Raw genomic sequence first — 18,268 nt, 5'->3', positions numbered from 1 at the left:
GCAATATGTATATGTGTACACATAGAATTCCTACAGCAGTCCAAATATGGACCAAAGGGAGGAAAGACAGAGAAGTGTGAGCAATATTTATATTTCTTACAGATATTAATGGTATGCACAAATGACACATCAATTGATTAACTCCATGTTGTTCAAAATAAAAACACACAAATCAGAAATAGTTATTTTAATTATTTTAATTCTTCCATAAGGACCAAAGAGGCAACATGATTTAAAAAAAAAAAAATATCTGGCAATATGCAAGAAGTATCCAACTGCTAGTCCATATTCCAATAAAGCTTATCATCTTCCTGTTTCAACTAGCTAATAGCCCATTGCCTCAAGAACATGAGTAGATACCATAATAACTCAGGAAAAAAAAACTGTGATTGAGATCTCTGATTTCAGCAACAGAGGCAGGAAGAAGCATCATTTATAAGAAAGGAGATTGTAAAAATAAAGAGACAACAAAAAGCAATTAAATACAGCAGGTCTCATTCATATTTATTAAAGCATGGTTAACCATAGTTAAGAATTAGTTCCTTTGCTGTGCATTAGATCTGCTATTCAGTTGGAAAGCATTTAAAATTATATATTGCCTCTGCCTGGCCTAAGATTTTTTTTTTTTTCACTTAAATGTACACAATATCACAAATTTAATTTTAAGCTGTTTGAATCAGTCTATAAAAAAGATTTGATTATACCTGAGTGTTCTGGCCCCAGTTTTTCCATATCTCAGTAATCTTGGCGGTAATTGGCTGATTAGGTCCCTCACACTCCATCTCTGCCTCAGTTTCCATGGTAATGTTACAGGAGCTATTATAGATGAGAACTTCATCTCTTTCCACTTTAGGGCTGAAACGAGAAGGGAGGTTAAATGGGGTGTCATCAATCTTAATGAAATGCAATTATTTTTACTCTTATTAATCATCGCAAGCCATTAGCTTGTGGCAACTCCAGACCACCATTTGTCAAACTTTGCAAATTTCTGTAATTTTGTTTCCATTCTTTTATTGTTTATTTGTTTTGCTTCCCCCCCCCACACACACCTTTATCTGCAAACCTTTCCAACAAAAAAATACACATAGGAAACATTTCTTAGAGATGCTATCCTGCCAGCCTCTCAAAATGACACACATACACATTCACTTCTAGGGCAGAAAATGAAAGAGAATAGACACTGCTTGAGTCAAAGATGGAAGTAAATCCCAAGTAGCTCTTTTTTCTTACTCACACTTAATCCTGGGGAATGAATAACTTGCAACTCCCTTAGGGCAAGTGCAGAAATTGGAAAACCATATAACTGGCTAACTGGTCCCTAATTCCAACTGTGAAAAAATGAGCTCATTTAGGGTTCCAATTCCTGCTACCCAGCTGATAGCAATGATGCTTTCATGCTAGCACTGGAACATTAACTTAGTAAATTAATTAAACTTACTTAACAGCCCAGGCTAAGCAGATTCGATATATGTGCCAGTTAGTTTAGTGGGGCCCCTTTCTGTACAGTCTCTGTTCACATGAGGAAATGGTAGATGGAGTGAGAGATACTCAAAATTATCAGGGGGAAAACAAATGAAGGGTCATTCTTAATTAGCTCTGCTTGTTGACAGCTGCCTGCTAGGGTAGTGAGCGTTTAAGATTCTAATATCTACGTCTATATACTGAGCAATGATTAGTATGCGTTCCAAATGCCTTAACAAATTTCAGGTTTACTAATCCTTAAGACTGTGTGAAAGGCAGTTAGAACTTCGGTGCCTATCATCACCGAAACCAAGCAGCACAATTCCTCATTAGACTTGCCAACTTCTTTTTACTCCTGTGACTTAAGATGTCACTATGAAAAGATGAATCCCCATCCCCACAAACCATGTTTGTATCTGCAAAAAAAAAGAGAGAGAGAGAGAGAATAGTTGCATGATTGCCTTCAGCAATAATTATTGTCTCAGTCATCAGAGGAGCTAATAAAACTGTTTATTAAATCACTCTGCAAGCTGGCCATAGGACTGTTATATTCTCACTTCTTTGCTACTCTTTTTAAAATCTTAACACCCCAGGAATTAGCAGGAAATGTACTAAAAATCTGACCTGTATCCTGGCTACCCAAATTATTACAGATATCAAGACAAAACATCCTTTGCTACCTACTACAACCCATCCCTTTTTCTTTTTTTTACTAACAAGTTAATCCCAATCAAGTTAGATATAAACAAATTCATTGGGGGCAAGGGTGGAGTTGTGTGGACAATTTTGGAAATTGTAGAAAAATTGCAAAAAAAAGAGTATCAATTATAAGATTGCAGCATGGCAGAACGCACAGACTAGAGCTTACTACACAGGAGATGTCAGGTACACCTTAATTATTGTATATCAGATTGCAATTCAAAATAGAGAAGTGTTGCACAATTGCAAGCTGAAAGGTGATAACCTTCAGTAATGTAGCCACTTCCCTAAACATCAGGCCAATGTATACCATTAAGGAACTGATACCTAGTTATTCAGGTGGGACAGTGATTTGTTGCCATGAGCCCTAGCAGTGATGGAGTGTCTTGAGAGTTGAAGTCCAACATTTAAAGGGCCACTGGTTGTCTAACTCTGCCTTAAATCTACAATGAATCTGCTTGCCAACATTAGCTAGATCAATGCTTCATAGAATTGCTGATATTGCATTTTTATGCAGTAAATCAGAGATGTCAAACTTGCGACATCACGTGACGTCACGCGATGTATTGGGACAGTTTTGCCATTGCCAGCAATGGGGTCGGCGCGGCTTCCAGATGATGCGTCCAGCCTGTGGTCCGGCAGTTTGACACCCCTGCAGTAAATCAACATAACTGAGATAGTTTTTTTATATATCTGTATGTCATAATCCCTAATCTTTTTCCTGCTGCAGCATTCCATAGATTTTGCTTTGGACTGGGCACTATATATTTTGAAAGAAATGTGTAAGATCCCCGCTAGAGTAAAAAAAAAAAAAAAAGCTATATCTAACCTGAGAAGGAGGCCAAAAAAGTGGACATTGGATGAGTTGATAGAGGTCTTGTTAGATCTTAAAGAGGAATAAGCCAAATCATCACAAAAGAATAGGAATGGGGTGGCTGCTGTAACAGCATCAGCATTGGCTTTGATTTGAATGTCACACTGGATCAGTGCTGCACCAGCTGCTTTGCAGTCTTCGCCATTCTCTTCTGCAGAATAGGTCATAGTACAGAGAACCGCTAGAGATGCTGAAAAATGGGGGTTGGGGGATGAGAGGACATCAAGAATTAGAGAAATATAGAAGGAAGTCTCCTTTTCCCAGTCCCCCTATTGATTATTTGCAACACTTTCACTGCCACTCTTAGTTTTCAACAGTTATTGAGACTTGGTAAAATGTTTATTGTATTTCCAAAGTTAAAACACAAATTTCAACAGAAAAAAGGGAAATAACAACAAAGCAAAAACTATATAAGACAAAATATGCATTAAAATATATACATATATTGTCCCCCCAGTTGAATACTGATATATATAGTATATTTTTAAAAATTACCTTTGCAAAAAAAAAAAAAAAAGCTTTACAATTTATAAACTCTATTTGCCCAGGCAATTTGACTTACCATGTATTTACTGTTTTAAAAAAAAACAGTTAACAGGTAAATCCAACAACAAAACTAAATTTTAAAGGCCTTTGTTAACAATCTATTATTGTATTTCACACATAGAAAGTCCCCAATGGCTTCTAATCTACCATAAACCACTGCAGTCATTTTCTCTCATCTGTCCAGGATCAAATATCTTTGATTGATTCTTAATAATAAACTTTTTCCTTAAAACTATAATTGGGATATTTCCCAATAATTGCATTTTATTCTCCAAAATCATAGTTCTTTGTTGTGAATATCTCTGCAGCATTTGTTGTTCAGAAGTTTTTTGTGCAAGTTGAACCACAACATCTCTTGACATCATCTTTTGACTGAATATAATAAATCTATATAATATAATATAATAAATCTATATTTCACAATCTCCATCAGCTTTCTTAAGAAAGTTCAATTCGTCATTGATCCATGCAACCTATCTCTAAGTCTTTTAAATTCATGCCTCTTTCAGCCTTCTCCAAAGAGCCTCCAATTCTCAAACAAAGCTTCTTCGCTTTCCATTCTCTCAGCAACAAATTGACTTCCAATTCACCCAATTGCAAGTCTGATTTACCTGCTGTTATCTGTACCTGAGTATCATCCTTAGGTTGATTTATGACTGTTGTTAAATATCAAATCTTTTATTTAAATTTTCATTCAGAGCTTGTCAGTTGAAAAGCATTTTTTCCCCCCAAAGGCTTCCAAGAAGACTTTGACATTAAGTTGATGAGGCTCTCACCTTTCCTTTGTATCTCTTTTTGTGGGCATTGTAAAAAGTATATAATGTATAGTGTTAATCCTTAATATGCAGTTGCTTTCATTTTAATATAATCCAAATTTCTTTTATACCTGGACTTTCACAACAAAACATAGGCTGTGCTGAAAATAAATGGCTCAGGGCCCAACAGGGACAACACTTTGAGATCACTGGAATATGGAGATGATCCTGGAGTTAACGCAAATATCAATATAGAGGTGATCTAAGTAAACACTGCTGTCAGTTAACTCATGATATTAATGTTAAAACCTGTGATTTTGTTATGAATACCACTGTATCAGTCAAAGTTAATGTTTCATTATACTCTGTCATTATAAACCACCATGGAAATATATATATTGTATGTAAATACTGCATGTATATGTTTTTGTGTGTGTTTCTTTCCTACTCCCCAAATATCACTTTTATAAAAATAGCTCCCCCCCCCAATCACCTTAAGAATGTAGCTGTGTCCATGGAATCTTGTATAAAGTGATAAAATAAAATAAAATAAAAAGTGAAGTTCAGACTAAATTTGATAGATTTTTTTTAAAAAAAATCCAACAATCTACAATTAATATCAATATTTTCAGAGTCAATCCAAAGATTTGCCTATATGTAAGGCAGGAAAAATTGTTTCCGGTTCTGTGAAGAAAGGTTTTTCCGTGGACCGGAGGAGGTGTGGTTTCATGTACTGCCTGCATCCCACGGATGGGGCTTTGCTTTTTTGCATGGCCCAGTTTCTGGCATGCCGTGGCTCGGTGCCGGTCCACATACCGGGAGTTGGGGACCCTTGGTTTAGATCTTACTCTTCCCACTACTCTGCATGGCTGTGGAAGTGTCTATTTAAACACAAATAAAAATATTATGGAAATGAGATAACTACAAAGCTCCCAAGACTATTGCCTTATATTATAAATGAAGGAAACTTGGCAATCCAGAGTTGTGGTGGTACATTCTCCAGGATTCCTCAGCACTGGTAACATTGAGAATTTTGGATCAGCAACATCTGGAAAGTTATGGGTTCTCCAGCTGAACTCTTTTTCTTAAAAATAAATTCCACTCAATTCAGTGCAAGTTACATGTATGTTTGTGTGCATACATATACCCATAGTTGCACTGTAAGTCGAACTAAAAGGAGGAACTAACTGAATGCCATTTTACATAATACCCTAACAAATGTTGACTATGGAAAAGAGAAAAAAAACCTCACAACCTCTGTAAAATTCTTAAAGGACAATGGCAGCATCTTAAATCAGTTACTAAATCTGCCAATTGAAAAGGTCAATCTGGAGCTAAAGATTCTACTTCTGTTCTTTTCTGTGTCACACAGTGGAAGAAAGAAAAGACATGGAGATTTTAGCACCTTTGTTTTTGGATTTTTCAGAGATCTACAGAAAAAAAAATATTTGGAACCAACCATAAAAGAGATATATAGAACTGAAGGAATTTGATTCTGGAAATTTATTCTGAATATCTGAACTGCAAGGTGCTCATTATCTTTATTAAAAATTCTTTCCTGATTTTTCTAGGATTTTTAGCATTATCTATTGGAACGATGCCCTCCATTTTTTATCATCACTCCTTTTCTCAGCTTCTCAGCTTCCCCTTCTGAAAGGATCAACTCAGATTGATCCATTTTTTTTCTGCAACGAAGGTGATGCAAAGTATCCATTCAAGCTTTTCTATCATCTCCTATCCTTGTTAAATGTTTCTTTCTTTCTCTTGATCTCCTAAAATTTCTTCCATTTTAATCTTTCTAACAATAGATTTCAGAACCTCTTCTTGTATCTCTTATTATGTCCTTAAAATTCTTCATTCTTCACAAACTTCAACAACTTTGTGTTTTAGCTTTTTTCCCCTATTTAAACAAGGCTTCCATATCCTACATTAATGACATTAATAACCATCCTGTTATCATCTCTGATGCACTTCAGGAAGAAGGCAGCAAGGGAGAAGATCAACAAGGCTTCATATTCTGAGGAATAAAACTAGCCATAGAATAACAGATGAGCTCTTCCTGTCTCTTCAGGCCATTTATAACTCTGCTAGTCTGAAGCCTAGACAAAATACTTTTTTGCTATTTGAAAAAAACAGCAAGAGGAGGATGAGATTATGTCAGCAATTGTCTTTGCCTATTAACTACTCCAGTATTACAGTGTAATAAACAGATGCCAAATTGACACAAATCTGAGACAGGATGAGTTATTTCTTACAACATGCAGTATTGCTTATTGTATGAACAAGCATCTTTTTTCAATCCATGGAGCCACCATCATCATGTGTCTTCTCAGAGAAATGCAGAACTCAGACCTAATCCTAGGCCTCAGAATATTTTCTGTTCTTTAAAAATATTTTGATTTTCTCATTCTAGTCTTCACTGTGGGAGAAAAAGTGATGTAAGGATTTTGCCTATTCTTGACATTCTTCCTTGGGTTCATAACATAACCAATGTTGACTATTCCTCTCAGCCTGCCTTTGATTTAGCTCAGCTGGTTTATTGTAAACTAAAAACCTCAGATATTTCTTCTGTTACTCAAACTTTTATTTGCAGGCTATTTCTCAAGTTCTGTCTTCTTCTACTAGCAAAAGTAATCAGTATGTGGTTTGAAGCAACTGCACAACACATATAATAAAAATAATGAAAACTCTCAGTATAATATCAGTAATAGTAATCAATGTTCATTTACTGACATCTAATGGCAGTTTAAAATATTGCAAGAACTAACAACTACATTTCTTATGAATGAATGTAATCCAATTGGGAAATTCAATGCAATGGTTTTTGTATATTTCATAATTTAGCTGAACTCATTTTACTCTGATGCTTAGAAATTTATTTTTGTATAGTTTAAAGTGGATGTTTCCTAAATTATTTACCACAAAAAAGATATGTAAGATATCAAAACATTGTGGGAATGTTGGCAGAGAACAGTAATTCAGAAATATATTAAAAAATTGTGAGTTCACTTGTTTTATAAGAGAATGTAAACCAATAAAGGAAAAGCTGATAAGCAAAGACAGGCAAGGAAAATGTTTTGAAAACTTAAATTTATACTAACTTACCTTTTTTTCCCTGAAAGTGAAGATTGTTCTTATTATTAATTCCAGATTATTTGACATGTTTATTATTTCAGTAATTTAGAAATAAAATAAACTTATAAAATATTAATTTATTGTTTATTATTAAAACAATTTGTGCTGAATGTTGACCTCACCTTATCTCATTTTAGATGTGGATGTTTTTACAAGGTCAAATTGGTTTTGTAGCACCCTTTATAAAAAAAAGTTTCTAAAAGACAGCAACCTTCTGTACAATAAATTATTTCCTACTAGCACTTGAAATATTCTCTCCCCTTCTGTTTCTTTTTTTAGGAACAAATATAGTCAGCTAATTGATTATGCCTAATCTCTCTCTCTCTCTCTCTCTCTCTCTCTCTCTCTCTCTCTCTCTCTCTCTCTCTCTCTCTCTCTCTCTCTCTCTCTCTCTCTCCAATGGAGGTTTCCCTGGTTTCTTTAGATTGTATGAGAATCAGTTACTCTAGTTTGTTTCTCTCATCAGAATACATTTATTACTCTGACTTGTCAACAGAAAAATAACAAAGCAACTTTACATATAATAATAAAGAAACATACCGATGTATAATAAACCTACAATTCTACAACTTTGGCTGAGGATTTTAACTTTTCAGAAAGAAGATATTTGTAAAGACAAATTATGGTTGCTTTAGAAAGATAGGTAGTTGCCTTATCATAATTTTGGCAGAACAGAAAAGAGTAACAACTCATGGCAAGTTCTAGGACATTTTTCATCCAGTGTGTTTGATGTCACATTTTCTAGATTTTACAGAGAAGAGAAGAGAAGAGAAGAGAAGAGAAGAGAAGAGAAGAGAAGAGAAGAGGGGAGGGGAGGGGAGGGGAGGAGAAAAGAAGAGGGGAGGGGAGGGGAGGAGAAGAGAAGAGAAGAGAAGTTCTGACTTTTAAAAAAACGTATGAACTCTTTTAAAAACCATTAAAAACATTTGCATGTTAGGGTTTTCTTTCCAAGAAACAAATTGCACAGAAAGAAGATGATACAGGCTTAAGAGTCAATATATGAGCATGTCATATAATAGAAATCAAAATCAGTTTATTCTAAATTATCCCCTATAAAATTTTTCATGGATATGTGCCATATTCTTTCAGGTTCATATTGAAGGACAATCCCTAATTTCTTACCAGTTTCTTTTATTATATTTAAAATGGCAGCAAGAGATTCACACTAATGTTTTATACCCATAGCAGTTAGAAGCAGTTGGCAGCGCAGTCAACATATTTTCTTTCTCTATCAATTAACACATCTCAGTCATTCCACTGACCGTTCAAAGGCCCCGTTAAGCAGCTCAGATCAGTTGTGGTGGTCACATTCAGCATTTCACAAGGAGAACCACAAATGGAAACTGAGGTATTTCCTGGAGAAAATCCATTTCCATGCATATATATTTCTCCTCCATCAAGATTGCCTTGAAAAAGAAATAATGTGCAAAGCATTTCACAATTTGCTATTGCTGAAATTTGTCATCCGCAGCTTCCCATTACACTTTAGAAATGCAATACTATGTTCTGGAAGACAGTCAATAATATAATATATAAAAACAATGAGTGTTCTTGTTCCTTTCATGAATCTTTAAGGAAAGTAATATAATATACAAATAAGATGGCATATAAGTATGAAGAGTAAAACCTTACACAAAGTGTAAGCAATTTTCATTTGTTCTTTTCTATTTATTTTCTTTTATTGTGGTCTTGGAATGGAGCAGGAGAAAATCTATTTTCTTGGTAGGGTTTGCTTTTGGAAATGTTTTTGAGCCTTTCCAAAACTCACCCAAAGAGAGGCTTAGCATGTCTACTTTCAATATTAATGTGTATACAAAATAATTAGGCTACCAAAAATCATTCTGTAGAAGTAGGATTTTGAGAGGTTTTGGGAGCAAAAAAAAGTAGAGGAGCTTATAGTGTCCTGAGAGTCTCTGATTACCCATCCCTGTTTTATCACTCCAGACAACACACACATAAACTCTAAGATGGATAGCAACAAATTTAAACTTTAGTATAAAAGGTTATTATTAATAACCTGTTAGAATCCCACTGCTATCTTGTAATGTGATCTATTAACACCTTGTAATGCCCTTCATTTGACAATTAACACATGGTCTTGCTGGCCATCTACTTTCATGAAGCATGTCTCCAAACATAGAATGACTAAAGAAAGTCAACATAAGGTGCTGAAAGTCAGCTATGATACTTGGACTTTGTCTCAAAGCTACTAATGGGATTTTGGAACTAAGATGGCGAAGCATTTCTGCTATTAAAAATGTGATATCACAAGTGTTTTCTGAACATCAAACAAAAAAAAGGTTTTTATGTTTTGTGGCAGGATAACAGATTGTCATAAGAAAATATAAGCATGATGTATGTGTTAAAAGAAAACAATCTATGACTTGCAAGAAAAACCATATGTTTATCACTTTGAGGAAAAATTCTAATCTAGAATAGCAAATTATTTCACAAAAACAGCAAGATTCCAGTCAAATGTAATTCTGAAATTTTAAGTTTGCTGCTATAACTCCCCAGGTCTGCTTCTCAGATCAATTCAATGAGATTACAGACTTATGCTCCCCAGAATCATCTACCTACTTACCATGGCTGTTTTCCACTGTGATAACTGTCAGGACTGAAGTGAATACCAAACTTGAGGAAGCCCAACCTCTCTGCACAATCCCGCCGGTCACATTATGTTCTCCAGTGGGAAGCTGAGGAAGCACACATTGCAAACTGGTACCATTGCTAGTAACATTGGTGCAGGAAGAGCCTCCAATGAAAACATACATGTCTTCCATTTGCCTAACTTTTGAAACCATTATTGTCAGAAATTGGCCTGTGGAAGGCAGAAGAGAGAGGAAAACTGGGGTGAATTCTTCACTGTAGCTTATTTCCCCAGCAGGATATGACATATTGTCTATGTCAAGTCTCACAATTGCAGTCCCTTTGCCTAAAGGCACAAGGCACGTAAGGGCCCAATATGTGACTTTGGTGAGGAGACACTTCTGATTTCCTATGAGAACTGAAGTGCTGCTCCTGCCTTGTAGTGCTGCACCTTCTAAGGTGAGGAGGCCTCTGCCATTGACACTGAAATTCTGGGGATAAAGATGGAGCACCTCAGGAGTAACTCTGAAAATATTGGAGTCTTTCTGTCTCAAGCAGGCTGCACCCCAGTCTCTGCTCAATATTGAAATGCTATGTTCTTTTGCATCAAGGCTGTGCATCTGACATTCAATACTGGTTTTGTTCAAAGAAGTTATATTGCAAGGGAGATGTCCATCTACCTCTATAAAGATTTCATCCACTGGCCAAACTAATTTCTGAATTCTGATTAACAAGTAAATGAAGATCCCAGCAAACCTCACAGTGACAGCATCAATAGTAAGAGTGTTGTTTGCAAGAAGATGGAACGAGCAGTCGCCTAGGCAACGGCCATACATTCCATTGACTTTCACTGTGATATTAAGAGCTTGGCGTACATCAGGAAACTGCTGATCATCCAAAAGAGGATCACTTGAAAAAAATGCACAGATTATACTCTCTTCATTTGAGCTCTGGACCTCACAAGATAAGTTGCCTGTCAGATTTACCCAAGTAGAATTTCTCCAAGATTTGAGAAAATGGCCAGATATTGTGAGCAGCTGCCCACCACACACTGAGCCACGAGATGGAAAGATAGTCTTTATCTCTGGGTATACTGTCAAATGCTGCATCTCAGCTGGTATGTTGGCAAAGCCCATTTGCTTCTGGAGAACACTCATAACATAGTGCCCTGGTTCTAGAACACTTAGAGGTAAGGAACACTGAGACCAAGTTATAGAGTGGTTGATCTTCTGTACCTCAAGTTGACATTCCGCCTGTGCCAGGATAGCCACTGAATTTGTTACATTGACTCCTTTTATGCCTAGGCGCAGACTATGGTTCAATAATTCTATTTTAATGTTCATTATATTTGGAGTTAAAGACATGTTGTAAAGAAAAGTGTAATTCTTGAAGATTTTCATTTGAAATGGGTCTACCAAAGACCGGTTGCCTATGTACACCTCTATATCTGCCAAAAGAGTTTTGAGAATGGTATTAGATGGCTGAGTGGGTGGTGGAGTCCGACATAGAATTTTATCTTCAGTTAGACTGATTATAGTACAGGGTTGAAAATCAATCAGGACTAAGACCAAGGCTGGGCTGTAGCTAAAGCCTATTCCAGAAATGGTGAGCAATGTTCCACCTAGGAAACAGATAAAAATGTTAGTGAATATTAACTTTTTTCAAAATTAATATAATTTGAAAAATTATATTTCTATTGTTTTAATATTTAATACAGAATAAGATGTCCAATAAGGCAACACAGAAGCTTGGGATATTAATTGTTTCAGAGTTTTGTTTTTTCCAGTATTTTAAATTCTTTATTTATGTTTTATTGGTGTTTCTGTATTTTAAATTATATATTTGTGGTTTATTGTTCTAAGACTTTGTCAATTTACTACAATACACGATATAAATGAGTTATAAACAAAACCTTAATAGAAAGAGCCTTGGTGATGCAGTGATTAGAATGCAGCATTGCAGTCTGACTCTGCCCACTGCCAGGAGTTCAATCCTGAATGGCTCAAGGTTGACTCAGGCTTCCATTCTTCTGAGGTCAGTAAAATGAAGACCCAGATTGTTGGGGGCAATATGCTGACTCTGTAAACTGCTTAGAGAGGGCTGTAAATCACTGTGAAGTGGTATATAAGTCTAAGTCAGTGGTTCTCAACCTTTTTAATGCCGTGACCCCAACCGGTCATAAGTCGAAGACTACCCAACCGGTCATAAGTTGAAGACTTTCCCTGCCTGGGAGCACCACGCATGCGTGGTGCCACTCCCTGCGCTGGCCAAGGTGTAGCTGGCAAGGGGCAGTGAGGGCGCAGGGTGACCACCGGCTGGGCCACCAGCTGGCCCAGCCCAAGGGAGGTAAGGCACCCGCCGGGCCCCACAGGCACCAGCAACCCTCCCTGTGCCCGCCGGCCTCCCACCTCCCACCCCTGGCCCTCTTTTACTTACATTTTTAGTAGTTGCTCAGCAGGGAGGGGTGGAAGCTTCCAGACAGCTTGCCTTCGCTGCAGACAACTTGCAGCACCGTTTGCAGACTGGGGCTTTTGGTGGGCTCAGCAGGGCAGAGACAGCCTGGACAATTCCCATTGGCTTTTGAAAGCCAATAGAATTAGACTCTATTCAAGAGAGTCTATTCTATTGGCTTTCAAAAGCCAATAGAATAAAAGGGAGTAGCACAGCTAAGGAAAAGGGGGGGAAAATGGCGGACTGCGTTGTTTGGCGACCCCCATGAAATGGTCGTTCGACCCCAAATAGGGTCCCGACCCACAGGTTGAGAACCGCTGGTCTAAGTGCTATTGCTATAAAGAATAAAATCATGTTCAACCATTTTCACTAATTATATGGTAATGTGAAATAGATTGGGTCTCAGGTCCTTCACCCTTTGGTGCCTTATTTATTTGCTGGGTAACCCAAATTCTCCCTAATAACCCATAGACAATCTGCCCACAACCAAATGGGGGGGGGGGGAATCAGCACTTATACCAAATAAGCTACTAGGCCCAGCCTATGCATTACTGCTCTAAGTGGAAAAGGTTAAGGGTAGAAATTACACAGCCTTGGAAAGTATTTCTTTCCTCTATCCTGACATTAGGTGTAGGATGCACCTCTTTGCTTTCCTTGCACCTAAGAGAGATGGAAGCCATTTACTCTTTAGGGAAAACCAGAAAAACTATTTTGTTTTCTGGACATAAGATTTAACTCCATCCTCCATTCCTATTAGTTTTGCTAAAATAATTAGCCCCCATGAACTCACTAATGGTAATGTCAGAAAGGGTGGGAACGAGGAAGAATTTGAAGCAAAACTGGAAAATGGGAGTTGAGGATAGGAAACCATATTCTAAAAAGTTAATTACAAAATAGGAACCAAATGGTCTGGCTTAAGATTTTTCAGTGCAAAGGTGATATATTATATTCATCCCTTAGGTAATTGGACGGTTTGGAAAAAACATACTGGATACAAATGTAAGTATTGGACCATTTGATCTCTCTCATAAAATAGACTGCAGGCATCATCCATTAAATGTGATCTGCTCAACATGTATTCATATTTTCCAGAGTCTCTTCTCAGTCATTCCAAGTCTTTTCTTAAATACGTACAAAGCAATGATATTATTTACCTAGGAAGGAGCCACAACATGGTTCTATTCTGAAGATCTCTGTAACATACTGGATGAATGGCTCCAGTCTGGAAAACAAATAAATTTCTTACTGTCAAGTGAACATGGTTTTGTTTTTTGTTTTTTTCCACCAACTGCAAAGAGTTTTAATTCCATCCTTAATTAACTCAAATGTCACTTGCCTCAATGGAAATGGCAGATGTAATTTGCAAGACATTCAGTTTTGGGTTTGGTCATGATGCTGTAGGTACAGAATGCATATATTCTTGAACATACACGAAAAGTCCTACCTACCCCTCTGCTCAATTGCATGTGATCCCCAGCTGACTGGAAGAAATCTATTTTCCTTCCAGCTTCTCAAGCTAGCCTACCAGAAGATCTTAGGTGCACTGTTTTCAAAGAATAGAATAGAATAGAATAGAATAGAATAGAATAGAATAGAATAGAATAGAATAGAATAGAATAGAATAACTTTATTGTCATTTTGAATGTACACTAATCAGCATACATCAAAATTACTTTTTTGGGCATACAGCTCTCATACAGTACACCTTCAATATACGCTACATAAATATGACATAAATAAATAAATAAATACAGAATTATGCATATACCCACATATATTATAAGACATAGAGAAACAACACAGTCTAATTCAGATGTATACATGGGCATGGTGAGAAAAATGAATCTTACAAGTTTACCATACGGATGGTATAGGATACATTTACTTCTTCTTCTTTTTTTTGAAAAAAGGAGAGCAACATCCTACTGTGTGCAGTTTTCAGAAGGGCAGATAAATGAAACTGCAAATACAATATTGAACATTTCATAATAATCTAATCAAGAGAACATTATTTATAGAGCTTTTGGTGTTGCCCAAGATAATCACAGATCCATCTTGTCAACACATGCTGACAGATAGGCATCTGGTTCCATTCTTGCTTATCTCATTATTTCTCTTAAAATTCTATTATGGTGTAAATTTTATCCATGAAAAATCAGAGCCTCTTACCCACTCGTGTTGAGTGGGAGATGATGAAGGAATATTGAAAGTCTGTGCAATCCTTCTGCAAGGGAAGGCAGCAATAAACTGATTCCATGATCTGCTACTGTTTGAATTTGAACTGCAGTGTCCCCAATTTTGACCTTCACATCAAATGGAGCATAATTGGAAAATGAAGAAATACCTATCTCAAGCAGCTGACCTCCTGCAATGAAGAAAAAAAAGTAGACAATACATTTTTGTTATAGCTAGTGGCACAAACCCAGATGTCCATATCTTGTTTTATTTCCACATTGAAAGATTGACAATATGCTCATGTTTTAAAACTTTGCCTGAAATAAAACTTTCTATAGAGAAGCCCATTTGGTTCTGCTTATTATCTCCAAAAATGCAGTTCTGTAAGACAAGGGGAAGGTGATAAGAAGGACATTGAAGCAAAAACTATCTGACAATTTAGCCTCAACACCTGGCAGTCAAATGCATTGTGCTCTTGATAAAAATCCTGCAACAAATCTCAGTGGCTGTTATGTCTCAATTCTTTCATTCTACCAATATGCAAGTTATACACTGCACTCGGAAAGTATTCAAGGATAATACGGGATTTTCTTTACATTGACAGTCATCACTCCTGTTTGCACTTGCAGTCTTGACAGGTATAATTGGATATTAGATAGCCTCCTGGATCTCTCAACCTTTTTCATTCAATGATGTGCCTAAGCAAATCTGCCAATTGGAAGCATGACTAACAGCTGGGAATGTACTAAGCAAGCACAATTTTTTTTGCCTAGGTTTAGTTGAAAGGAAAACGCTGAAAAGGGTGCATTTGAGATATTAATGAGAGAATCCTCACAGCAGCATTTTTTCTATCAAAATTATCCTGCCCACCCAACATGATGCCTAGTGAATAGAATAGTTGTGATCTTTTTTTTATTCTGAACCACTACATTTTAACTACTTTATTGCCTAAATATGCAAAACACTTTCAAACGATACACTGAAAGATATAAATATTGGAAAAATCAAATAAGAATAGAAGGAAAGAACAAAAAACTTTTCTTTCCCTTTTACCTGTTATGCCACTTTTATTTCTGTTCATTGACACAATGCACGGATTTAGAGAAGAGTCATATGTAAAAGCATTGGCAAAGATAGTGAATTCACGTTCACTGATTAGGGTTAGATGAACAGTAGCCTCTCCTCCTCTCTAGGGGAAGAAAGAATGACAAAAGATTGATAACATGTCTGTTGTCCATAAAGTAAACTGAGCTCCAGGATTATGTGGTGAAAGCCCAGAATTAAAAAAAAAAAATTCTCTAGATCTTATTCTAAGGTTTTGAAATCAATCTTCCATCTGTTTCTGCTTCTTAGAGCTGCTATCCAAGGCACTCTGACATTGCCAACATTCTACTCACAAAAACAGTTTGTGGCCAACCTTAGCTCTCCTTCTTCCAGGGCATAAAAAACAAGAATAGCGAGTCAGATCTTATTATTACCTGCCCAATAGGAAATATTAGGCACATGCAAACACTGAAGTAGGGGTATCCAACTTTGGCAACCTTTAAGACTTTAAATTTGGCTGGCTAGGGAATTCTTGGAGATAATGCCCACCAGTCTTAAAGTTGCCAAGGTTAACACCTCTGCATTAAAGGCAGCCCAGGTGCTAGCTTGGAGGACACTGGCAGAGGGGATGCTGGGCTCCCTTTTTCCTGTTCCTTGCTCTGTGCCTTCAAGGAATAGGAGCTGGGCCAGAGATGGAGTGAGAAGCCACTAGTGTTGCTGTACCATCTTGTTCTCCGCTGCTACCCCCAACTAACCTTTTGCCTCGGCAGGAGTAGATCTCCCCGCCATCTTCCATTTCTACTTTTCATTATTTGGAAAGCAAGAGAAAGAGGACTAGACCACATAAAAAGAGCCCTGATGGCTTCCCCTGTTCTGTTCTCCCAAGGATTAAGTCTGCTGCAGTGATCAGGAAGAAGTAGCTCAGGGAGTCATTTCTTCTCTTTCTTCCATCTCCTTTCAATTGCTGCAGTCTGGGGAAGACTTGGTGCCTGCTCTTTCACCAATAGTTCCTTTGAGGTTCAAAGGGCTCTGCTTATGCCCTGGGAGTGTTCAAAGAATAGCACCCTATCATTGGCTCCTCCCATCCATTCAGACAGACCTGGTACTCAATCTGGAGGTCATCCTGGACTTATAAATCCAGTGTGAAGAGCAGGTAGCAACTATGGCTCAGAGGGCCTTTGCATACTTCTGAATAAACAAATCCATTTGTTTATTCATTGATTTATTAAATTTGTAGGGTTGCCCATCTGATCAAATTGACCTTGGAGTAGGGCCTTTGCTCACAGTCACTCATGCCCTTCTGAACTGTCATCTGGAATACTACCATGCATTCAACATAGAACTTCCCTTGAAGAACATTTGGAAATTTTCAGCTGATGTAGAATGTAACAGCATGGGTAGTTGATTATTAGATCCATATAAAGCCACTACTTTATGAGCTATGTTGGTTGCCAGTGTGCTTTTAGGTTCAATTCAAGGTTCTATTTAGTACTTTTAAAGCCTTGCATGCCTTGGAGCCTCATTACTCATGGGATCACCTCTTCCCAGTTGTTTCTATTTAACCATTCTGGTCTGGCAAGATGGGAAAGTTATGCTATTGGCTAAGGTATTCAGTGCAGCAAGGCACAGAATATAAGCCTTTTCTATCACAGTGCCCACCATTATGCTTCCTCCAAAGATCAGATTGACGCAGCCTTGTTGGCCTTTCATAAGGCCTAAAGACCTGCTCCTGTGGTTGGGCCATGCTCCAGATGCATGAAGGATCTGTGGGTGATGATTTGTTTTCTCAGCTGCTGTATAATCTAATTTTTGTATAAATATTTGTGTTATTTTTTTATTCTGTTCTGCTACCCAGAGTCATTCTTGAGATGGGAAGATATATAAAATGATTGAATAAATAAATGACAGCTAAATTAAATATAAATCAGCTCAACACTGCTGCTCAACACTCATAGCATGAGATTACAGAGGTTCAGAACAGGTTTTGGAACATTATAAAGCCCGCAGTGGAAGTTCAGTTAGTTCAGCTTGTCCATAACTGCATAAGAGAGAATTTGGAGCTTCCAAATAAGAGTTGAAATTTCATTACAGCCATGGACTAATTAAAATAGTACTGAAGGAAATGCTGAAGGAAATATGTGACAACATGCTGAAATTGACAACTTCACATATTCAATTCTCACAATGTTTGTATCCCGACATTAGCAGTTTGTATTCTATACTGCACCCCTTGTAGAATAATATTCAATGTAACATGAAGGGAACTCTATGCAGCCTTGTCTGTTCCAATTATGATTAATTAAACATATCCTAATTTTTTCAGATTACTGATCAATGAGTTATATCTTGCAATTTTATTTATAATGAGGCAGGTATTAGCTGTGCCATTATACCCCTTATTTTTTTATCTCTAATTACAGCGCCATGTGCAACAATGAAGAGGAACACAAATAAACAATTCAAGTAAACCTACATGTAATTAATTTTATATTCTCATAAGGAAAAATAATAATTCCAAAAAGATAAACAAAACGCACAT

General features: G+C 36.9%; 1 protein-coding gene across 1 annotated transcript in view; it reads right to left on the bottom strand.

Moving 5' to 3' along the window:
* Window positions 1-18,268, bottom strand: part of PKHD1 (PKHD1 ciliary IPT domain containing fibrocystin/polyductin) — a 196,896-nt gene that overhangs the window by 117,985 nt on the left and 60,643 nt on the right. The window contains exons 29-35 of the mRNA XM_039326212.1: window positions 15,739-15,874; window positions 14,680-14,875; window positions 13,665-13,732; window positions 10,055-11,680; window positions 8,733-8,876; window positions 2,990-3,224; window positions 705-855 (exon numbers count right to left, since the gene is read on the bottom strand). Of these exons, the coding sequence (XP_039182146.1) occupies window positions 705-855; window positions 2,990-3,224; window positions 8,733-8,876; window positions 10,055-11,680; window positions 13,665-13,732; window positions 14,680-14,875; window positions 15,739-15,874 (2,556 nt within the window). The remainder of the gene's footprint in view (window positions 1-704; window positions 856-2,989; window positions 3,225-8,732; window positions 8,877-10,054; window positions 11,681-13,664; window positions 13,733-14,679; window positions 14,876-15,738; window positions 15,875-18,268) is intronic.

The sequence above is a fragment of the Crotalus tigris genome, unplaced genomic scaffold (genome assembly GCF_016545835.1).
Source record: "Crotalus tigris isolate CLP2741 ecotype Arizona unplaced genomic scaffold, ASM1654583v1 scf7180000024340.7048381, whole genome shotgun sequence".
Lineage (NCBI taxonomy): Eukaryota > Metazoa > Chordata > Lepidosauria > Squamata > Viperidae > Crotalus > Crotalus tigris.
The sequence above is the reverse complement of the archived record's forward strand: the minus strand, read 5'-3'. Positions and strand labels throughout refer to the sequence as shown.